This window comes from Dama dama, chromosome 20 (assembly GCF_033118175.1).
Source record: "Dama dama isolate Ldn47 chromosome 20, ASM3311817v1, whole genome shotgun sequence".
In the NCBI taxonomy this organism is placed as follows: Eukaryota; Metazoa; Chordata; class Mammalia; order Artiodactyla; family Cervidae; genus Dama; species Dama dama.
Window position 1 is genome coordinate 71401686 of NC_083700.1, and position 24518 is coordinate 71426203.

At 35.3% G+C, this 24518-nt stretch overlaps 1 protein-coding gene across 1 annotated transcript in view; it reads left to right on the forward strand.

Moving 5' to 3' along the window:
- NEGR1 (neuronal growth regulator 1) overlaps positions 1 to 24518 on the forward strand; it is a 961959-nt gene that overhangs the window by 625530 nt on the left and 311911 nt on the right. The window contains exon 4 of the mRNA XM_061121612.1: positions 12197 to 12328. Coding sequence (XP_060977595.1) covers positions 12197 to 12328 — 132 coding nt within the window. The remainder of the gene's footprint in view (positions 1 to 12196; positions 12329 to 24518) is intronic.

Below are 24518 nucleotides of genomic sequence, written 5' to 3' on the forward strand. Positions count from 1 at the left end.
ATTCTAGGATGTCTGTCTCTAGGTGAGTGATCATACCATCATGATTATTTGTGTTGTGAAGATATTTTTTGTATAGTTCTTCTGTGTATTCTTGCCACCTCTTCTTAATATCTTCTGCTTCTATTAGGTCCATACCATTCCTGTCCTTTATTGAGCCCATCTTTGTATGAAATGTTCCCTTGGTATCTCTAATTTTCTTGAAGAGATCTCTAGTCTTTCTCATTCTATTGTTTTCCTCCATTTCTTTGCACTGATCACTGAGGAAGGCTTTCTTATCTCTCCTTGTTATTCTTTGGAACTCTGTATTCAAATGGGTTTATCTTCCCTTCTCTCCTTATACTTTTCTTTTCTCTTCTTTTCACAGCTATTTGTAAGGCCTTCTCAGACAGCAATTTTGCTTTTTTTTAAATTTTATTTATTTATTTATTTTTATTAGTTGGAGGCTAATTACTTCACACCTTACATTTCTTTTTCTTGGGGATGGTCTTGATCCCTGCCTCCTATACAGTTTCATAAACCTCTGTCCATAGTTCTTCAGGCACTCTGTCTATAAGACCTAATCCCTTGAATCTATTTGTCACTTCCACTGTATAATCATAAGGAATTTGATGTAAGTCATACCTGAATGGTCCCTACTTTCTTCAATTTATGTCTGAATTTGGCAATAAGGATTTCATGATCTGAGGCACAGTCAGCCCCTGGTCTTTTTGCTGACTTGTATAGAGCTTCTCCATCTTTGGCTGCAAAGAACATAGTCAATCTGATTTCAGTATTGACCATCTGGTGATGTCCTGTGTAGAGTCTTCTCTTTTGATTAGCATTTCTCGAATATTTGGCAATGTTGAGCATTTTTTCATGTGCCTATTGGTCATTAGTGTTTCCTTTAGAAATGTCTAAGTCTTCTGTCCATGGTTCAGTTGGATTGTTTGTTTTGTTGCTGAATTGTATGAGCTGTTTGTAGATTTTGGAAATTAAGCCCTTCTTGGTTGCTTCATTTGCAAATATTTTCTCACATTTTGTAAGCTGTCTTTTCATTTGGTTTATGATTCCCTTTGCTGTACAAAAGCTTATAATTCTGATTTAGGCCCTTTTCTTTATTTTCACTTTAATTTCTGTTGCCTTGGAAGACTGACCTAAGAAAACCTTGGTGGAATTTATGTCAGAGAATGTTTGCCTATATTCTCTTCTAGGAATTTTTTTGTGTCATGTCTTATATTTAATCTTTAAGCCATTTGGAGTTAGTTTATTTTTTTGTGTGCCATGAGGGTGTGTTCTAGCTTGACTGACATACATGTAGATGTCCAACTTTCCCAAAACCACTTCCTGAAGAGAATGTCTTTTCTCCATTGTTATGTTCTTGTATCCTTTGTCAAAGATTAATTGACTGTAGGTGTGTGAGTTTATTTCTGGGCTCTCTATTCTGTTCCATTGATCCATATGTCTTTTTATACTAATACCATGCAGTTTTGATTACTGCAGGTTATAGTATTGATACAAACACATTTAGAATTAATTATTGTCATATGTCTATTTCCTCAAGATGCTAAATGACTTTTAAAAGCCTCAACATGATTAATTATTTGAAAGTTATCTGATGACCTCAAGATGGTGTCATAATTATTGCAACATTCCTGTTAGGCACCATGCTGCTTTTTTTTCTGTCTGCTCAGCAAATATTTTTGCTTGTAACAAAGTAAGATCCAAAGGTTCTATAGTAATATCCATTATAAAACCATCTAATTTATTTATTTTAATACAGTTATGCTTATTTATGTGTAATACAGCTTTTTTCAAAAATCGTTACCTTTATATTCTTATTTGTGATGTTTACATATTATTACTTAATGATCCTCAAAACATGCTAGGTATAGAGAAATCAAAAATATAGTTTCCTTTATCTTGGTTTTAAATTATCTAGTGGCCTATAAAAAAGAAGGAAGAGGGGAACAAACAATGTATACAATCATGTATCATAATATCAAAGCAAATTCGAATGTCAAAAGTAAGAGCTTTTCCTGGTACTAAGATATACAGTGAATTTCTCCCACGGGTCTTCAGTTAAGTGGACACATCAGTTACAGCAGTAGGACCTCAGTAACTTTTCTGATAAAACTATAATGAAAAATTTCATATGGTCATTCTTATAATGGCCTTCAAAGACTGGTATGATAACACTAAAGCAAAGTTTGAGAAAGGAAATTTTAATAGAAACTGTAATAAAATAATGAAAGGGAACAGTCTTCTAATATGCTGGCTTTTTCTGAAAAGAAGAAAAAATTAAACATCTGAAGAAATAAATGAATTCCCTTCAAGTAATCCCTTATGAATGTTATTTCTCTATGTGAACTTGTGATAATAGAAATCAAACTTCCATTCTCTAGCCAGACCCTGGAGTACAGAGTGTATTATTCACAAAGGGCCTTAGGTCACAAAGCTAATGTAATAGGATGCTAAAAGAAACCTTCAGCTGAAATCCTAAGGCAACAGATAGCAGAGTGAGTTGTAATTCACATCGCTGCTGCAGAACTTCTAAAATATGTTCACCGTGAACTGACAGGTACTCCTAAAACTCCCCTTCCCTATAGGACTGAAAGGATTGGGAAAGAATATTTCATGTGTTTTCCTTAGAACTGAGCTGTGTTATAGGCCACATTTCATCACCAACATTTGGCATTGTCTTTTTTATTTGGGTCATTTTATTGAGTATGTAACTGTATATTACATATCAATATGCTTTGTCTATTAATTTACACAAAGTAAATAACCACTCTTAAGTATCATAAAATTCTATGGGTTTTAACAAATACTTCTACATGTGTTCACCACCACAGTCAAGATACAAAAAGTTAAAGCACTCTAAGAAATTCCTTCATGATGTTCTTCTATAGTCAACCAGCTTTTCCATCTCTAACCCCTGTCAAAAACTGATCTATTCTTCACATCTACAGTTATATGGAATGTTATACAAATGAACTCATACATGTAGGCTTTTGGGTCTATTTTCTTTCATTTAGTAAAATGTATATGAGATTAATCCATGTTTCATATATATATATGTGTGTATATATATATATATATGCAATAACATCTATCAGTAAAATTATTTTTATAAATAATTTTGTTGACAGATATTATTGCATTATAGGGATGTACCACAATTTGTTTCTTCATTCACTATTTGAAGGACCATTGGGTTGTTTCATTTTTAGTAATTGCCAATAAAGTCAACATAAACATTGTATACAGGTTTCTGTGTAAATGTGAATGTAATTTTCTCTAGGAGTAAAATTGAATTGTTAGGTAACATGGTAAATGCATGCTTAATTTTATAAGAAACTGACAAACTTTCAAAGGGACTGTGCCATTTCACATTCAACCAGTAATATAGATGAGCTCCAAGTACTCTGCTTTCTACCAGCACTAATTAGTGTTGTTTGGTGTGTGTGTTTGTGTGTGTATGTGTTTCCCATCTTAATACATATACAATGGAATCTCATTTTGATTTTCCTAACTTTCATAATGACTAAGGATGTTTATTGGAACTACCCTGGTGGTTCAGTGGTAAAGAATCTGCCTGCGATAGAGGAGAAGTAGGTGATGCAGGTTCAGTCTCTGAGTCGGGGATATCCCCTGGAGGAGGGCATGGCAACCCTCTCTAGTGTTCTTGCCAGGAAAGTCCCATGGACAGAAGAGCCTGGTGGGCTACAGTCCATGGGGTCAAAAAGAGTTGGACATGACTGAAACGACTGAGCACTGATGTTTATCACCTTTTGACATATCTATTTAATAATTGATTTTCTTTTAAAAAAAAGACATCTATTTAAATCTTTTATTCATTTCTTTATTAAGTTGTATATTTTTATTGAGCTTTGAGAGTTCCTTATGTATGCTTGATATAAGTCCTTTGTCCAATATGATTTATAAAGTTTTGTCCTGTTATATGGCTTGACTTTCTATTTCATTAATGGTATGTTTTATAAAGCAAAGTTTTGTTTAATTTTGATGAAATCCAGTTTATCCATATCTTCTTATATATCTTGTGCTTTAGGTGTCATATCTAAGAAACTTCAGCCCAAAACATATTTTTTTCTGTTTTCTCCTAGAATATTTATAACTTTATGACTCACATTAAAGTCAATGATGATTGTTGACTTAATTTATATATAAGATATGAGCTTCGGGTCAGAGTGGACAACTTTGCCTTGACCCTCATTTTAGGGGGAAAACATTAACATTTACATCATTAAGTATGAGGTTAGATGTAAGGTTTTCACAGTAGTTTTTGTCACGTTGAGAAGTTTCCTTCATATCTCAGTTTTCTGAAACATTATCTTGAATGAATGTTGAATGTTTTCAATGATTTACCTGCATTTAGAGTTAATGTAGATTGTTGTTCTTGATAAAGCAAATTAGATTGTTTGACATTTCAGTTGTATCACCAGCCTTTCAATTCTGGGATAAACCATACTTGATAATGGTATATTATTATTTTTTATATGTCACTGGGTTTGTTTACTAAGATTTTGTTAAAAGATTTTCGTGCTTACATTTATGTTTTTTTCTCTTTTGTTGTCATTAATTTTGATACTGAGGTAATGTAAGCCTTACAAAATGATGTGGGGAATTCTCCTTCTCCTCCATTTTCAGAAAGACTTTGAATAAATCTGGCAGTATTTCTCTTTAAATTTTTACTAAACATGATTCTGGAGTTTTCCATGTGGAAACTTTTAAGTTATAAATTGAATTTCTTAGGCTTCCCCTGGTGGCTCAGCTGGTAAAAACTCTGCCTGTGATGTGGAGACCTGGGTTCAATCCCTAGGTTGGGAAGATCCCCTGGAAAAGGGAATGGCCTGGAGAAGTCCATGGACTGTATAGCCCATGGGGTCACAAAGAGTCAGACATGACTGAGCGACTTTCACTTTTAATTTATTATAATTGAATATATATTGAATATTGAGATTTTCTATTTCTTCTAAGTCAGTTTTGAGATTTGTGTCTTTCCAGCAATTTGTCCATATAATCTAAATTCTTGAGTTAAATGTTAGGGAGCTTTTCTTCATATTTGTTTAGTAGCTATTCAGTTTTTCTTATGACTATAGCAATATCCTCTCTTTCACCTCTGATATTGATAATTTGTGTTATCTTTCTATTTTTTATCAGCCTGGCCAAGCTTTTTCCACTTCAGTGATTTTTTAAAAGACTGACTTTTGGTTTCATTGATTTTCTCTATTGACTGTCTGTTTTTAATTTTACTGATTTCTGCTTTTTATTATTTCCACAAGTCTATTTAATTTAGGTTTCATTTGTTCTTCTTCTTCTAGCTTCTTCAGATCGAAGCTTACAGGACTGATACTAGAATTTTATTCATTTTTGTGGTCTTCCACTGTCTTCTGCCTTATGAACTTCAGACAAGTGCAGCAAATATTTATTTCTGTTTCTTGACATGTACTGTTTATTTTGTCTCTGGATGCTTTTTAAATTTTCTCTTTCTCTTTGGTTTTCAGCAAGTTGATTATATTGTGCTTTTGAGTGAAATTTATTTGTGTTTATCCTGATTGGAGATTATTAACTTCATTTATCTGAAGTTTTATTGTATGTGTCAAATTTGGAAAAAAAAAAAAAAACCCTTTATTTCTTCAAATATTTTTTCTATCCCCTTTAGGGGGCTCAGTTATCCATATATGAGAGAAATTTATATTTTCCATATATCACTGAGGCTCTGTTGGTTTAAAGATTTGTTTGGTTATCTGTACTCTTTTCTCCATCTGCTTCAGTTTAGATAAATACCTCAAAATGCTTGGATAAATACTTTAAAGTTTAATAAAGTTTTTTCTCAGTATCTAGACTTCCAATTAATTTCAATCAATATTTCATTTGAGATATTTTATATTCCTATGTTAATAATTTTAATTTTTACTATTTCCCATTCCTTTTTTCATTATAGTTCTGCAGAGTGCTAATATGTATATATAATATTATATTACATATTAGTAGTTTGTGCATATATATGTATGTATGTGTGTATATATATATATATATATATTTCCTATGATGTATCAGTGTTTCAAACACTTTACTTGCATTAACCCTCTTAATCCTCACAACAACCATACCTATGAGGCAGTTTCTATTATTATCCTCACACATTATATTGGAGTAAACTATTGATCAAATACCTTGTATCAGGTCACAGAGCTTGTAAATGACAGAGCTGACATTTGAAGCCATATAGACTAGCTCTAGAACCCACATCCCTAACCACTCAATATGGTAAAATGCATAGAGGAGATACTTGCACAAATATGCTGGTAGACAACCAGATGACAGAAAATGATTACAATCATAAATGTAAGTGAAGCATTCAAAGAGTGTTTTACAATTCAGTTGCAGAGTAGTAATAAATGGCTGTGAGACCCTAAAAAATAATATTCCTGCAGGGCAGCCTTGAAAAATGGGTTGACTGTTTCTGAGCAAGAGTTTTGGGAAATGACTGAAATGACTCTGCAAAGCACTATGCAGTCAGTGGCACATCTGAGTATCTGCATTCAGAGATAAGTAACTGAGACATAGGGGCTCCTAGGAGAGGTTTGAAAATTTATTCAGGAGGTAAAATTGACAGGACACAGTGACTGATGGCTTATGAACTAAGACAAAAGGTGCTGTCAAAGTTAATGCTAAGATTTGTGGCTTGAGCAACTGGATGATAATCAGATCACTCACTGAGACTTAGAACTCAGGGGGAGTTTCAAGGATGGCAGGAAACGTAAGTTTAGCTTTGGTGATTTGATTCTGAGATGTGAGACATCTTTGATGTGAGACACCCAAAGGGAGATGTCCAGCTGAATCACTGTGCCCAAGGTTCGGGACACGGATATAAGTTAAATATATCAGTCAGATACTAATCAGTATGTGGATAATAATGAAATGAAAATGAGTAAACAAGATCCCTTGAATTTTGAAAAATGTGCTGAATGAGGAAAAAAGGAGGTCATAGGACAGAAGCAATATTTGGGAGATTTGAAGGATTTTGAAAAAGTGAAAAAGTTAGAGAGATGAGAGGAAAATAAGTGAAGGATAATGTGCTAGAAGGGCTTCCCAGGTGGCCTGAGTGGTAAAGAACCTACGTGCCAATGCAGCAGACATAAGAGACAGGGGTTTGATCCCTGGATGCAGAAGATCCCCTGGAGGAGGGCATGGGAACCCACTCCAGTATTCTTCTCTGGAGAATCCCATGGACAGAGAAGCCTGGCAGGATACAGCACATAGGGCAGCAAAGAATTGGATACCACTAAAGAATCGAACTGAGCACACACACAGTGTACTAGAAATGAAGGGACCCTCATGCGAAGAGTTGACTCATTGGAAAAGACCCTGATGCTGGGAGGGATTGGGGGCAGGAGGAGGAGGGGATGACAGACGATAAGATGGCTGGATGGCATCACCGACTCGATGGACATGAGTTTGAGTAAACTCCGGGAGTTGGTGATGGACAGGGAGGCCTGGCGTGCTGCGGTTCATGGGGTTGCAAAGAGTCGGACATGACTGAGCGACTGAACTGAACTGAGCTGAAAGAATCCAAAGGAGCACACACACACAGTGTTCTAGAAATGAAGGGAAAAGAGAGTTATTTTTTCAAATGTTTTTTGCAAACATATTAGCACTTTGTAGAAATATGATGTTGTTACTAATAATTTTCACATGCTTTTCCGAATCATAAAGCCAAATCTAGATATCATTTAGTGGCCAATATAGAACACTTCCTGGCCAGATTCTTATCAGAAATCAGTATGAGAGTGAAATTATAAAGCATAGCTGCATCCTATTTTTCAGCTTTCCCTTTGAAGAGGGTAATAATTGTGGCATGACTGAAAGCTTGTGGAATTTCTTCAGTTTTCTATTTTCTGGAGAAGCGTCTACACATGTCTAGAAGACATTAAACACAAAAGAAAACTATTGTTTAGATTACAGGCAATACTTAGCTTTTTTTCTTCAATATTGTATTTAAAGTTTTTGTTAGACTTTATAATTTTAAAAAAGGATCTATGATAGCTACATAGTCTGTTCTCACCACTGCCATCACTGTCCTGTCAAGAAGTCAGTAAGAATGATAACTCTTTAAAGTTCGTTCCCTTCCTCTCAACCAAAAGAAAACTGACAACTGCTTTGAATATGGGCATTTACTTTAGATTCTTTGTGCACTACCTTTATAGGACTTTATTAATTCTTTTATCAATATATGCATTTACTTATTCAATAAATATTTACCAAGTGTATACTGTTTCAAGTACTATGCTAGAGCTAGGGACACAGAGATAACAAAACAGGAATTGTTGTTTGCACTCATGATGAACGGTAAAACCTATAAGCAGAAGAAGTCAAAATAGTTTATGTCTCACTAATATTTATAATTAGTACCCTAAGAAATAAAAATACTCCACAATTTTTAATACATCTTCAGATTTATAAGTAGTACCCTAGGATAGTATCAACATCATAAACATTGTGAAATCTTGGCAGTGGTAAGGATTCCAAGTCACTATATCCCTTCGGCCTTGGTCTTTCCCCTCCATTTGTGGGAAAAATTGAGTTAGATTGCATGAACTGAAATGTTAATCTCTGCATTTCAGTGTACTATGCCAAATTCTCTCACCTTGCTAGGAGAGTGATGGGAACAGAGGGAGACTCTGACAAGTATCTGAGGACAAGTTTGGTTCCCCTGAGTCTAAAACTAAGGTAAAGAATTATGACTCAGGAAAACTGAGGATAACAAAAGCCAAAGAGACAACCAAGCAAATTATTGACAACCAGTATACTCCAGGGTATAAATTCTAGGCAAAACAACTCCAAGTTTCAAATCTGGAATTCAAGCATGGCTCGATTAGACTGAGAAAAGAGCAAGATGAGTTCAGGATAGAAACAGAGAATACTTAGAGCACACCTTTGTGAAGAGCTGATGCATAGTAAATGGAATTAAGGGTGTGGATAAAGTCTCAGGAATCTAGTGAGGAAAATTAAGATGTTGGCCATACATTTATGCTTCTTTTTATTAGTGTCATCTTATTGATAGCTAGTATTGGCAGTGTCACCCATTCACTGGCTCTATAGGGATTGATTTATGCAATGCATAAATATCTTTTGATATTTCTGGTAGTTGTAAATACATTGTTCCCTGATGAGGTTGGAGAAGGATCCTTGACTCTAGGTGCATAGATTATACAGTGAACTCTACTAACAAAAAATATTCAATAGCTGTAAATGGTGTTCTCTAGAGTTGAATGAGATAGTGGTTTTGATATTGGTGAAATTTTATCACACAATTTCTTTAGTTGCTGTCAATCTTTCAAAATATGCCATTTAACCATTTAGGAGAGAAAAAAATACTTCCTTTTATATTTCAGGAACCTATTTTCCCTTTTTTATTATATTTTATTCCTCATAGGCATACAAATCTAATGTATTTCTTTAAACAATAGCATACACTAATACACATCATATTTAATGATTTATTTATCAAAAACATGCATTTTAGGGGTAACACTTCCTGAAATTTTATCAGTACACAAAATGGGAATATGCATGTAACATTTTCAGATACGCATTTCTTGTTGTTTTTCTGGCCACACTACACAGCTAGTGGGATCTTATTTCCCTATCCAGGGATGGGATGTATGCCCCTACAGTGGAAAGGTGGACTTGGAGTACTAACCACGGGACCACCAGGGAATTTCCCATGTAACATTTTTTTGAACAGTATTTATTACTAAAAAGCTATATCATTATTATGATGTATATGTATCTATGTATATCATATACATTATATACTCTATAATATACTATAAAATCACATTATAACACAAATTTACTAATTTTATGCTGTTCTACACAATTACAGTTTGTTGCACCTTTCTATTTCTTTGGTCCTATGAAGTTTTCCTTCTCATTCCCAGTCATTTAAAAAAAAATTAATATATTTATTATTTGATTGAAGGATGATTGCTTTACAGTCTAACACTGGAGAAGGAAATGGCATCCCACTCCAGTGTTCTTGACTGGAGAATCCCAGGGATGGCAGAGCCTGGTGGGCCACCATCTATGGGGTCGCACAGAGTCGGACACAACTGAAGTGGCTTAGCAGCAGCAGCAGCATGTCTAACTTTACCATGAATCAGCCATAGGTATACATATGTCCCCTCCCTCTTAAACCACCCTCTCATCTCCCTTTCCATCCCACTCCTATTGAAAATAGGTTTAACCCTTATAAAGTTTGCTTTTACCAGTTTTCACAATATTTTACCTTTTCACTTATGATTGGCTTCATTTTATACTGCCCAATGAGATTATTTAATTCTAATATAGGATATCAACTTTCGCCATACTTTAATTTCTGTTTAATATCCCCATTCATAATTTGTTATATTTTAAAGTTCTTAGATGTGAATAAAGATTGTGTCCTCTCTATATTGCAATAGTTTTTACAGACACATTTAAGCCTAGATTATCTTCATTGTATAAGTGAAAAATAAGAGAAGCAGAAGGAAACAATAGACAATCAATATTACATTAGTGAATTGGAGTCAGATAAAGGAACTAGGTTGAGCAAAGAAATTATTATAAAATCAGATTTTAAACATATGAATTTGAAGACAATTGCTTCTTTTATAAGCTCTCCTCTGTATACCTGCAATAGCTTATTAACTGACTGTCATCTCAGAAGTATAATTCTCCTCTACCTACAAGTTGTGATTGGCCAGATAAACGGAGAAATGACTTAATCATATATATTCTAAACACTGCAGATTTCAATTAGCAAAGTCACAGTTACCTAGAAGGCAACAGTGCAGCAACTGGTGGACGAGGGAACCTACAGGGGAAAAAAAAAATTAAATGATATAAATATTATATTTGAAGTTCCTCCTCCTGAAAATAGCATAGGCCCATTCTTCCCCTGTTGTGTCTCTAATAATCAGGAACCTTCCTGCCTGGTGATTCTTTACTTTCAAAGTAATAAATAAAAATTCTTTTATTTCAGAAAGGAGCCTTTTTTTCTCCCCAAATCCCACTCATTTGGGAATATTCTTTCACCTGTGATTATGGTTCTATATTTTTAATCTGTTATTTTTAGTCAAATAAAATGTTTTCCCTGGAATATTGTAAAAGAAAAATGACTCAGTGTGGGGACTTCCCTGGCGGTGCAGTGGGTAAGTCTCCATGCTCCCAAGGCAGGGGACCAAGAAGATTCCATCCCTGGTCAGGAAACTAGATCCCCACATGCTAAAGCTAAGCCCTGGCACACCCAACAAATAAATATATTTTTTAAGAAAATTCAGTTTGTATTATAGCCACTTAACTCAGTTTGAGATTTGTAGTGTTTTTTGTTTTTTTTTTTTAGATTTATTAGGTGGTTTATAGGGCTTCCCAGATGCCGCTGGTGGTAAAGAACCCACCTGCCAAAGCAGGAGACATGAGGGTTCAGTCCCTGGGTCGGGGAGATCCCCTAGAGGACAGCATGGCAACCAGCTCCAGTATTCTTGCCTGGAGAATCCCATGGACAGAGGAGCCTTCAGTCCGTAGGGTTGCAAAGAGTCAGAATTGGACACAACTGAAGCAACTTAGCATGCATGCACTAGTGGGTTATATATAGTGTACCTTCCTTTGAAACCTTAATAAGTATGAACACTGAAATATGGCAATGTTTTAATACACCTCCATACTTTATTAAGCCATCTAGCTTGAAACCTTGTGAATGAGTGTGAGATTTCCCCAAAAGAAAAGTAACATTTAGTTAGGTTAGATGTCAAGTTGCTAGCTTACACTATATAAAAGTCAATACGTACCAAGTCATATTACTGAATTTCATCTACACTGCTAGGAGGTTGTTGAACTCAATTACAGAAATGTGCAGAGCTTGATTTGATGTGTGAGGAGGTTAGGAGACCACAATCAATTAAAAAGAACACATGTATATCCTGTTCTGGGGAAACAGTTGTTTTAGTATCCCTTGTTCAGTTTCTGCTTTTTTCTCTGACTTTACCTCTGAACATAAGAGAACAAAAGGTTTAATAATTCCCCAGTTTCATTTGGAATTATTTTGTCAGCAATATCTAATAGGAAGACATGTGATTGTTGTTTTACTTGAATGAAGCCTCAGGCAGCTACAATTAAACACGCTGTACTTTTTAAAATTTTTCTCATGTAGCGAAACCATTTGAAAACGGACAATATTTGGACATCTATGGAATTACAAGGGACCAGGCTGGAGAATATGAATGCAGTGCAGAAAATGATGTGTCATTCCCAGATGTGAAAAAAGTGAAAATTGTCGTAAACTGTAAGTTCCATCACCTTTTATTAAAAAATTTCAAAGGGAAGATTAAACACCTGGAAAATACTGTCTGAAGTTTATGTTGCTATTTTTCAAGAGGAAGTCTATTGATAAATAGAACCTATTGGCAGTGCAAATGTTTGCCTGTTAGAATATTGATTGAATTGTTTTAGTAACATTAATTGCCCGAAGTAATCCTAAAATAATTCAATTTAACATGTAGATGGCAATGTTTTCAATATCATCCCAATCCTGAACTGTGGTATCCTTATTTCTGAAGCATTCTAGACTCATGGGGTTGTCTTCATTCTCCTGGGTCTCACTTGGAGTGTATTCTGACTAAATTTAAGTGTGGAATTCCAGAAGCGTGCTGTTTTATGCTTAAAGAGAAAAACTGTTACTATGATGCTCCTATCATTTGAGTATTTAATTCTGTTTGGCTTGGGCAATATTGAGAAAATGAAAAGAAATAATTTTATATTAACATCATTATTAGGAAGTTAGAATATTAAGTGATACTTGCAGAACAATCAATGTCATTATGTTACACCCTTTCTCTAAATGCATTTCAAAACACTGATGACAGACATTTTTTTCACTAATAGCTTATTTCATATATTATGATCTCAAAAGTAGTGACTGCAATAGTTTTTACTTTTCAAAGATACTCCCTTAGTCTTTCTCTCAAAATTGTTCACATTGTTTGACTTATTCAAATTGAGTATTTGGGGGATAATAGTTTTTTACTAGAAGTGTTTTCAAGCTACAACTTCCAATTTTTTTCCTCACATTTATAAATCTTTCTCTATACAGTCAATGTTAATAATGAATACATAGATTTGTACCATAGATCAGAAGAAATTTTTCCAAATACATCCCCAGATGCTAACATTAAGCATTTTTCATATATTTAATCTCAATTTTATGGGTCAAAAAGAATCTACCAAAACACACTCAGTAGTTGAATATTGCCAGGGCAAATTATTGCCACCAACTAACATTTGTCAGTGGCTAAGCTATACATTTAGTATTGACTCATTGAAAAAGACCCTGATGCTGGGAAAGGTTGAAAGCAAGAGAAGGGGATGACAGAGGATGAGATGGTTGGATAGCATCACCTACTCAAGGGACATGAGTTTGAGCAAACTCTGGGAGACGGTGAGGGACAGAGAAGCCTGGCATGGAGTGGCAAACAGTTGGACATGACTGAGTGACTGAACAACAACTGGGCAAATGTGCATAATGCCGGAAGGAGGCAGTTCCTAGAGCAGAGTTTCTTATATAATATTCTGAGACAAACTTCAGAAGAGTCACCCAAAAGGTTACTAGGAATGGAAAATCTGTGCCCTACCAGGCCTACTGAATCAAAATCTTTAGGGAATATGGCCTGGAAATATGCATTTATGATCAATTTCCATTGAATCTTAGGACTCTTGTTGCAGTGAGTTACTGCTCACCATTCTGGAACTCTCTAAAATAAGAGTTAATAAATATCATTCACTCAAATAAAAATTTCTGATTATTTTATCACTAGCCATGCTTATCTGAATATGAGTCTACAGATTTTATTGTTGGGGGGAGTGAGAAAAAGAGGTGAAAAGTAAGACTGAAAGGAGGTAATACTTTTAGCAGTGAGCCCTAAGGAAAGAGGAAGCAGAGTCAGTCTGTCAAACGAGCAAGACACCCAGCCTGACAACTCCCAACTCCTAGAATTAGTGTATGTCTACAGTGAGGTCTCCCACGGGGATACAGTTGAAAACAAGCTACCAGATGGATCTACATGGGTCTGTACTCCATGTATAATCCACTTGTGTGTGTGTTCACACTTTTGTTTCTATGCTTTTTACCTCTCTGGCTTTAGTTCATTGTCACTTATTATTTAACTTGATTCTTATTTGTTTTTGTTTTTTATGCTGGACAAGTTGGTACTTTAGACTGAAACAGTTCAGGTAAGGATGCAGAAATATGGAGAGAAATTGAATTGCGAGAAAGACCGACCAATGAGTTATCATCTGAAGGATTTCTGGGGAGAAAAGCATCCTTATATAAAGCAGGACAGAAATTAGGCAGACAGATGTCAAGAACTATAAGGGATCTGCCACAATTTCACAAATGCTGACAGAAGACAGAGACAAAGGGCAATTTATTACTCACAGAAATAGCAATAGCCAGAGTATTGTCATTTTCTTACGTCCGTTCCCCAAGTCCCAATTACTGCAAGGTGATATGATGAAGGTTAAGAGAAATCTATACACACAGTAGGTTTATGTCATAGCTGAGGTATCCATCGGCTTAGAAACTCAATTTTTTTCATATATAATGGCGGCAAGCAAACCAGCCTTTGCCACAGAGGGAGAAATTATCTTTATGATACTGGACCATAAACAAACCTGCCCTTTGCTTCATGGAGAGAACCACTTCTATCTGCCAAGACTATTAGCTATACAAACATTCTTGAAAAGATTGTCAGGAACAAAAGCTGTCAGGGCCTCTGCTCACAAGATGTGCAGAAATGCAGGAGACCCCTGGAAGATTGCCTTCCAACACAAAATGGGAGGAGGAAAGTTTGAAGCATAGCCTCGAGACATTCCATCAGTTCAAAAGGGTGCTTCAGTGGCTTTTGTAGGGTTTCAGACATCTAAAAACAGAAAAGAAAGCATTGTTAACCAAGTTTACCTTGAGAAGGAAAATCAGAAGGAAAAAAGGGGAAAGAAAAAAAAAAAAGTTAAGGATGTGTTTAATATAGCTGTAATACAGACTGTGTTTTATAAGAACTGATTTCAGTTGAAGTATAATAGTAAGTGGAAATATTGGTACTAACATAATATTAAAAAATATTAAGAAAATGAACTCAAAAATAGGACTTTTTACATAGATTTAAACATTCAATGTTTACTGTTGCTTCTCAAATTATACCTTTGGTAGCTAACATTTTCTTAAATGTGCCATGAAGAACTGAATACTGATTGATCAGTTAAATTTACATCTCTTGAATAAATATTTTATGTATGGTTGGTCAGATTTCTGGTCATGCCCTAAGTTTTGCCTTAATTTGGAATAATTGTGTCACATGTATACCAGTGATATCTAGCCTTGTAGGTGTGTGAATGTAAGTGTGTATGTTTCTGGTTTTGAGGACATTTGAAAAGTATTAATTTTGTGAATTCACCCCTTTCGAAGTCAGAAACTGAGCACCGTCCATGGATTTTACTGATTTCCCAAAGGAAATTAGCCAAAACCTACTGAACAAACTTCCGTTTGTCAAAGCCCAAAATTGAGCACAGTGCTCTGTAGCCAGCATGAAACTTTGTGTCCCCTGATAATCTGAAGATTCCCTGAAGATAGAATTATACCAGGTTCAAGGCAGCCCTCTTTTCATGGTTATTAATCAATATTGATTGTGCATATAAAATTGCAGTAGCTTTGTGAATAACTTGAAGAGAAACTTTGTCCCTGTTCCCAAATGAGGTTCAAGATGAAACGTAATAAATTTTCATAAGCTCCAGTACATTCAGTTATGCAGAAGTCATTTGAGGAAGAGATTTATGTTCCCTGTAATTTAGAAATATGTAATATGTTAGTGTTTATGTAATACATCTGCCTCATTCATTACATATAGGCACATGTATATTTCTTATACCTACAGTAAATAATATTCACCACATACTTTGTACCCATAGCACTCTCCTGTGGATTTCTATTGATTAAACAACACTTTAATGAAATAATTAGTATATTTAACTTATTGTGTATAGATTGGACTAGTTTGTTGATTAAATAAGCACATTTATTTTGAGTTATTTACAGATATTTAAAGAATAAATTTATTTACTTACATATAAGTTCATTTTGAGTTATTTATTAAACTTGTAAGATTTTATACAAAACTTTGTTTCTGGGTAGGAAGATTTTATAGATGATTATTCTCCTGTTTTTCTCTGTATATTCTTTTATCCATTTGTATGTGAATATAGTATATTCATGATTTATAATATACTATAGCTATAATAAATATATGAATATGTACATTTTTAATATTTGCTTATGTATGTATATACACACATCTACACACAATTGGATAAGAAATATATATGTACATACTTCTATGTCTTGGACTTCCCATGTGGCTCAGTGGTAAAGAATCCACCTGCCAATGCAGGAGATGTGGGTTCAATCCCTGGGTCGAGAACATACCCTGGAGAAGGAAATGGCAACCCACTCCAGTATTCTTGCCTGGGAAATCCCACAGACAGAGGGGAGTGGCGGGCTAGAGTCCACGGAATTGCAAAAAGTCAGATACAACTTAGTGACTAAACAACAACATATGTATTACATATGTAACTATGTAAAATATGTAACTATGTATGCATATTTCTCATCAAATTGAAAAAAAAAACTCAAAAGAAATCATGACATTTATCATAAATAGACCTTAAGAGAAGGAAGAAAAAAATAAGAAAGAAAAAAATGTGAACCAGTCGATTAGCTATGCCAAAGGAAGCTAGTGGATTCAATTTGGACAGATTCTCTGTTTTATCTGCATTTGCATCCCAACCCTGGAAGTGGCCTAGAGGATACTAGTTCCATAAGTTTATTAAAAGTGGAAAAATGAATATCCATAAAGCCCATGGATTCAATTAAATTTCGATAAACAGGAAATGAGAAACCAGGGTCTAAAAAATAGGTAAAGCTGATTCATGGAAGTCAAATCTAGAATCTGGAAAATGTAGATTATATCGTAGACTAATCAAGATCTCCATAGGGAAGCAGAATCGCAGATGTTAGAAATCAGGAAATCCTGCAAAACCTAGCCCTTCAAAATGAATACTGCTGATAAAAAGGGCAGGGTTCTCTGATCTTGTGACAAGTTGTTTATTCTCCACTTTATTTGTATGTACTTTTCCAGTTAAAAGTAACTCTTTTAGAGCTTCCCCAGTGACTCAGAGGTAAAGAATCTGCCTGTAATGCAGGAAACATGGGAGAGGCCTGTTTGACCCCTCAGTGGGGAAGATCCTCTGGAGGAGGAAATGGCAATCCACTCCAGTATTCTTGCTGGAAAAAATCCCATGGACAGAGGAGCCTGGCAGGCTCCATAGTGTTCCAAAGAGTCAAATATTACTGAGTGACTAAACACACACACACACTTTTAGAAATGCAGGCCTTATAGTCAGGTATAACTTATTTGAACCCTTGTTATATAATTTACTGAACTTTGAGATCTTGGGAAACCACTTTACCTTTCTGAGTCTCAATTTCCAATTCTGTAAATTGGGGCAATAATAGATAATTTTCAAGGTTTGGGTAAAAATTAAATGAGATGATACGATGTACATACAGCACCTATCACAGTGGCTGGCCTACTATTAACAACTGAAAAAATATATCTCTCTCTTTACATAAATTTACTCTAGAATGTAAGCTCTGTGTCATAAGGGATTTTCCTTTCCTTTCTACAATGATAGGTTCCTGTCACATAGAGCAGCATCAGGTTTATAGGAGGCACTCAAAAAATAGTTGACAGGTGAACTCTTTTAAAGATTAGCATTAACAAAGTGCATTATTATATTAGACAATACAGGGAAGAGATATTAGGTTTGTTCCAAAATTATATATATTTTTCTCCTGGGACAATAAGACTAACTTTTTTCTGATACCATTTTTTTAACCAAAATTTTCCGGTGGATTCAATAGATTGCCATTTATATAACGCTTTCACCCAGAAAAAAAGCTTAATTTCATTTTTTACAGATAAGAAAATTGAAGTTCAATGAGATTAAAATTATTAATAGCATCCTGATTTTTAAGAAGAAAAAGACATGGATAAAAGAAGGTGTTAATTAACCAGAAAAAATATAGAGTCAACTAGTGTAAGGTAAAAAGATATGTGGACATTATTTCAGTTTTCACTCATGTCAGTAAGACTTATATATTGATCATTGTATTTGGAATCAGAAATTATTTTGCACACATAATATCCAATAAAATAGAATTGAGTAATTCTTCCTGTGGTCAAATGGTAAAGGTATTTTTGAATGCACTATGAACTAAGACTTTATCCAGTAAATCGCAGGCACATATTTGTGCATTATTTTGCATCTGATACATATTCATTTATGCAAATGTGCACTTTATCTTCCAATATAACTAGCTCCAAACATGTGGAATAGAATGTACCAATTAGTATAACTTAGTACAATTGTATCAAAGCCTGAAATGAGGGGCCACCAGGGAGAGATAAGAAGAGGAAGAGGATTCTGAGGAAATGACCAAATTCTTAGGCTGTTTGTAAAGTTTTTTCCAAAACTTTGGGCAAGTTAGATATACATGTCCTGTATAAAACTAGAAGAAATGGCAGGTGACAAATATATGCTTTAAATACAGAGAAAAACTCAGCATTTAGAGTTGGAATTGGACAACAATACTAACTATCATGGGACCAGAAGAAAAATGAGCATTATTTGTATTCACAATCATCACCTAAGCTTTTGTTTCTGTTCCATTTTGTGCCCCTACCTTAACTTTCCCTTTTTTTCATCTTTCACATGGGTTATAATTTAAGCTACTCTCCTGTTTTTAAATTTCTTGATAAGCTAATTAACACCTGGAACAACTCAGGACATAAAAACACATATTGTTTTCTTCTAAATGAAGTACTAGTACATATGACATTTATAGAGTAATGAAGCACTTTAGTAAATCTACATGTATCTATGTATTTATTTTCCTATTTACTTATTGCTTACTATGACACTATCAAGGTCTTAGGGCCAGGGGTATGAGTCATCAGTCAGTTCAGTATCTAGGAGAGGATAAAGACAAAAGAAACATGAAGTTGTAATAAACTGTGGCAAGTTTTTTGATAAACCATTCATAATGTGGTAGTCAAGGCTATCAGAAAGATGCCTTTGGATATCAATGAAAGCTTCCAAGAGGCCTTGGCCTTGATGATGTCTGAAGGATAAAACTGAACTTGATAGGTACTCAACAAAGGTACAAAAAAAAAAAAAAAAAAAGATCCCTGGGTTGGGAAGATCCCCTGGAAAAGGGAAAGGCTACCCACTCCAGTGTTCTGATCTAGAGAATTCCATAGACTGCATAGTCCATGGTGTTGCAAAGAGTCAGACATGACTGAGTATGAGACTTTCTTTCTTTCCAAAAAGAGTAAATAAAGGAAAGGGTGGTCTCCCTGACAAAAGCAAAAGCATTTGCTTAACTCCATAGGAATTAGGGAGCATGGCTCCGCTTGATCTGTCAGGCTGCCATGAGCTGGAGGAGACCAGAAAGGGAAACAGAAAGAAGGGAGGGGTGGGTAATGTAGAGGAAGCAGGACCAGATTCAATGCAAGTTCATGAATTTTCATAGGCAAACATAGATCCAGTGCTTCACAATCAAAGAAGAATAACTTCAAGATAATAAAACTATTCAGAGATATATCTGAATATTAAAGAAACATATTTAAATATTTTTATTTCCTACATACATGGGTTGTACTTGAAAGACTTCTGTTTGGTCATGGCAAGGACAAAGGAGAGAATGAAAACGATATCACTGAGAACAAGAACTGCATCTAAGAAAGATGTGAAGAGCTAAGAAATTTGAAGGAAAATCCCTATAGATATTGAACACAGAATATTAGAAATATATGATAATCACTCAGAAAACATATTTTTAAATAAAGGATTTTTCTCAATCGAACAACATAAATATCTACAAATTAAATCTTTTCACCTTGGGACTTTCATGGTTTAACAATTACAGATTTAATTCTATGGTTAATATAATCCCTCATTTGAAGCAAAACTGTGTTATTAAACATACAGCTATGGAATACATGATTTCTTCTATTGAGGGCAACATAATTGGTCCTTTGTTTTAAATCTAAGACTTACAATTCAGTTAATGACTAGGGTGCAAAGATATTTTTACTTAATGCATCTGCTACCCAATTTAACTCTAATCTATTCTTCAATACTTTTATTGAGGTTTTGAAAGGGTCTTTAGTGTTAAGGGTCTATGAGTGATCATTGACTCAGTTGTTCATAGAAAGTCAAAACGCATCTTCAGTGACCAGATGTCCAATTTTTTATTATTCCTAGTTGTTTTTTTCCTAAAAGTGAGAGATGAAACGATTTTGTTGCTTTAGTACATGACCAAACATTTGTGCTCAATGACAATCACTGTTTGTTGTGTTTGTTTTTGGTTCTTCCTAAAGTAGCACTTATCCTTTTAGAAAAAAAGATATATATCAAATATTAGATATAATAGAGGTTGACTGTCAGAGACTGACCATCAACTATCAGTACGAAAGCAGTTTCTAACAGATTGCAAATGCTTTAGGTTGAAAATGATTCCATGTCAAACTGAAGAAAAGTGGTAAAGTCAAAAAAACAAAAACCAAATATTAATATGTGTCACACACTTGTGACTTACAGAAGCATACTGTAAGCACACATACACTTGTGTGTGTTTATGCTTCTGTAATATTGTTCTCATCCAGATCCATGCTCTAGTAAGCTGCCCAAGGGTCAAAATCTGAGAATTGCAAGGTGGCTCCTTCTGAGTGTATTTTTCAAACTGATCTTGGAACTTGAAACCTTGCACAAACATCCAGCTTATAAACCTGTATTTAAGTCCAACTTTATCAGCAAACTTTCTCAGTAAGCATATATATCAAGCAAGGTAATTAATGGAACTGAATTCTTTGTAACTGAACACTTGAGAGCAACACAGAATTAATCTTCTTGAATCTTTTCTGTATCATCATAATTGAACTTCACAAGAATTCTTAAGCTGTCTGTGTCTGCTATTGCACATGTGTGCGTGCTTTGTGTTCAGTTCACTTCAGTTGCTAAGTTGTGTCTGACTCTTTGCGACCCCATGGACTACAGCACGCAAGGCTTCCCTGTCCATCACCAACTCCCAGAGCTTACTCAAGCTCATGTCCATTGAGTCAGTGATGCCATCCAACCATTTCATCCTCTGTCATCCCCTTCTCCTCCCGCCTTCAATCTTTCCCAGCATCAGGATCTTTTCAAATAAGTCAGTTCTTCACATCAGGTGACCAAAGTATTGGAATTTTAGCTTCAGCATCAGTCCTTCCAATGAATATTCAGGACTGATTTCCTTTAGGATGTACTGGTTTGATCTCCTTGTAGTCCAAGGGACTCTCAAGAATCTTCTCCAACACCACAGTTCAAAAGCACCGATTCTTTGGTGCTCAGCTTTCTTTATAGTCCAACCCTCACATCCATACATGACTACTAGAAAAACCATAGGTTTGACTAGATGGGCCTTTGTTGGCAAAGTAATGTCTCTGCTTCTTAATATGCTGTCTAGGTTGGTCATAACTTTTCTTTCAAGGAGCAAGTGATTTTTAATTTCATGGCTATAGTCAGCATCTGCAGTCATTTTGGAGCCCCCCAAAATAAAGTCTGCCACTGTTTCCATATTTTTCCATCTCTTTCCCATGAATTGATGGGACCAGATGTCATGTCTTAGTTTTTTGAATGTTGAGTTTTAAGCCAGTGTTGTCATTCTCCTCTTTCATTTTCATCAAGAGGCTCTTTAGTTCTTCTTCACTTTCTGCCATAAGGGTGGTGTCATCTGCGTATCTCAGTTTACTAATATTTCTCCCAGCAATCTTGATTCCAGCTTGTGCTTCCTCCAGTCCAGCATTTCTCATGATGTACTCTGCATTTGAGTTAGATAAGCAGGGTGACAATATACAGCATTAATGTGCTCCTTTCCCAATTCAGAGCCTGTCTGTTGTTCCATGTTCTGTTCTAACTGTTGCTTCTTGACTTGCATAGATATTTCTCAGGGGGCAGGTCAGGTGAAAAAATCCTCCTGTGATGCAGGAGACCCTGGTTCAATTCCTGGGTTGGGAAGATCCACTGGAGAAGGGAAAAAGCTACGCACTCCAGTAATCTGGCCTCAAGAACTAGTCCATGTGGTTGCAAAGTCAGACAGGACTGAGTAACTTTCACTTTCCTTTCTCTGACACAAGTATCTAAATTTATTAGGAACAGCATGGATTCAACTGCCAGCAGACAGGAAGCAAAGGTTTAAAGTTATTTGACTTTGCAGTTTTTTGACTGCAGTGTAAAGCCATTCTAAATAATCCTGTTGTTTTGGTTTGTGAATTCTTTGAGCAGTTATTAAGAATGATGATTTTGTTCTTTCATGCATTGTTGGCAAATTTGGGCAACCTATTTATTTCTTTAAAATTGTAATTTCATGGAAAGAATAAGTACAACAACAATAGAGAAATAAATTTCAGAAAATTTCAAACTAGGGTTGCTGTGTATGCAGTGGAGTGTAACAGATGGTAACAAAAACAGGATGTGAAATCAGGCAAATATGATTTCTAATCCCAGCTCAGACCAATATAGTACTGGGAAAATTAATCAAACTCTCATAGACTCAGTTTTCTTACATTAACACACACACACACACACACACACACACGGGGGATAGTTATACCCATTTTGAAGATTTGCTCTGAGGATTGTGTCATAATATTCTTAAAACAGCAGTGTGACTAGCCCAAAGCAAACGAGCTTCTACATTGTATGCATTAGTGTTAATATATGGCATGCATCACATTACCCTAACTGTTTACATGTTAGCTTTCACCTGTGGCCTGTGAGCTCTTTAAAGAGTGAGACTCCCCTTTCATGCTTAAGGCAGTATACAGTGGTTCCGGGGACAGGCTCTACAGCTGCTCACCCTGGCTTTGAATTCCAGCTCTGCTGCTATGAAGCTTGGTCAAATCGTCAAGCTGTGTGTGTGTCAGTTTCTCAACTATTAAGTGGAGATGATGAGGTAAGTTGGACTTCCCAGGTGGTGCAGTCGTAAAGAACCCGCCTGCCGATACAGGAGACATAAGAGATACAAGCCTGATCCCTGGGTCAGGAAGATCCCTTGGAGGAGGGCATAGCAATCCACTCCAGTATTCTTGCCTTGAGAATTCCATGGACAGAGGAGCCTGGCAGGCTACAGTCCACAGGGTGCCAAAGACTCAGACATGACTAAAGCGACTTAGCACACACTTGAGCTAAGTTAAGGCATAAAAAGTTTTATTATATTATTTTTAATCTCAATATCTAACATATTATCTGGTGATGCAGGTCTATAGGTTTAATACATAAATAAAATAAATATAAAACAAGCACACATGAAATTCAAGATAGTAATTGTAAAATAAACCCAAGTTTTTGTGTCTTATGGATGTATGCTTGGGTAACTTTTGAAATTAGGTCATAGAGTTGGAATGATCCATTCAAAATGGAATCTTGAAATCCTGATTCTAGGTCTGAGGCTATTTCATTATACCAGCCTGCCTCCATGTAAATCAAAAATAAAATTTAATTATTTTCAGTAAACTGTGTAAACACCAGAGACTTTGAGAAAGATAGTCTCATCTGAAGGGTAAGGAAGCAAGATCACTGTGGACAAGGAGAAAAAGGTTTGAATAACCAGAATATGCACAGATTCTACCTGTCAGAATGGCTGTCACTGAAATAAAGAACCAAGACTATTAAGATTCTCAGTGAATAGATAAAGCAATCACAATAAATAATCCTTGGGAATGACGCTGCACTCAAAATAAGTTTGTTCACGTATTGTATGAAAGAAGAGATTTTAATAGCGAATGTAATAAAGTCTCAGCAACCTGTCTGCTTGCTCTACCTAATAAAGGTAACAGAAATGCAAAAACTCCCCAAAATAACCCCCCCAAAAAATGCCCATTGTGAGGAAGCATGAAACAGTTACAGTTTTTATAGGTAAAATGAAAGATGATAGAGTTCTCTTTAGAATACTCTGTATCTTCCAGGCTTAAGATTCACTATTCAATTCTTATTGCTGTGAGGTCATAGTTCATTCAGTTTATCAAAAACTTAAAAAGAATCTCCACACTGTTCTCCATAGTGACTGTACTAGTTTACATTCCCACCAACAGTGTAAGAGGGTTCCCTTTTCTCCACACCCTCTCCAGCATTTATTGCTTGTAGACTTTTGGATAGCAGCCATCCTGACTGGCGTGTAATGGTACCTCACTGTGGTTTTGATTTGCATTTCTCTGATAATGAGTGATGTTGAGCATCTTTTCATGTGTTTGTTAGCCATCTGTATGTCTTCTTTGGAGAAATGTCTGTTTAGTTCTTTGACCCATTTTTTGATTGGGTCATTTATT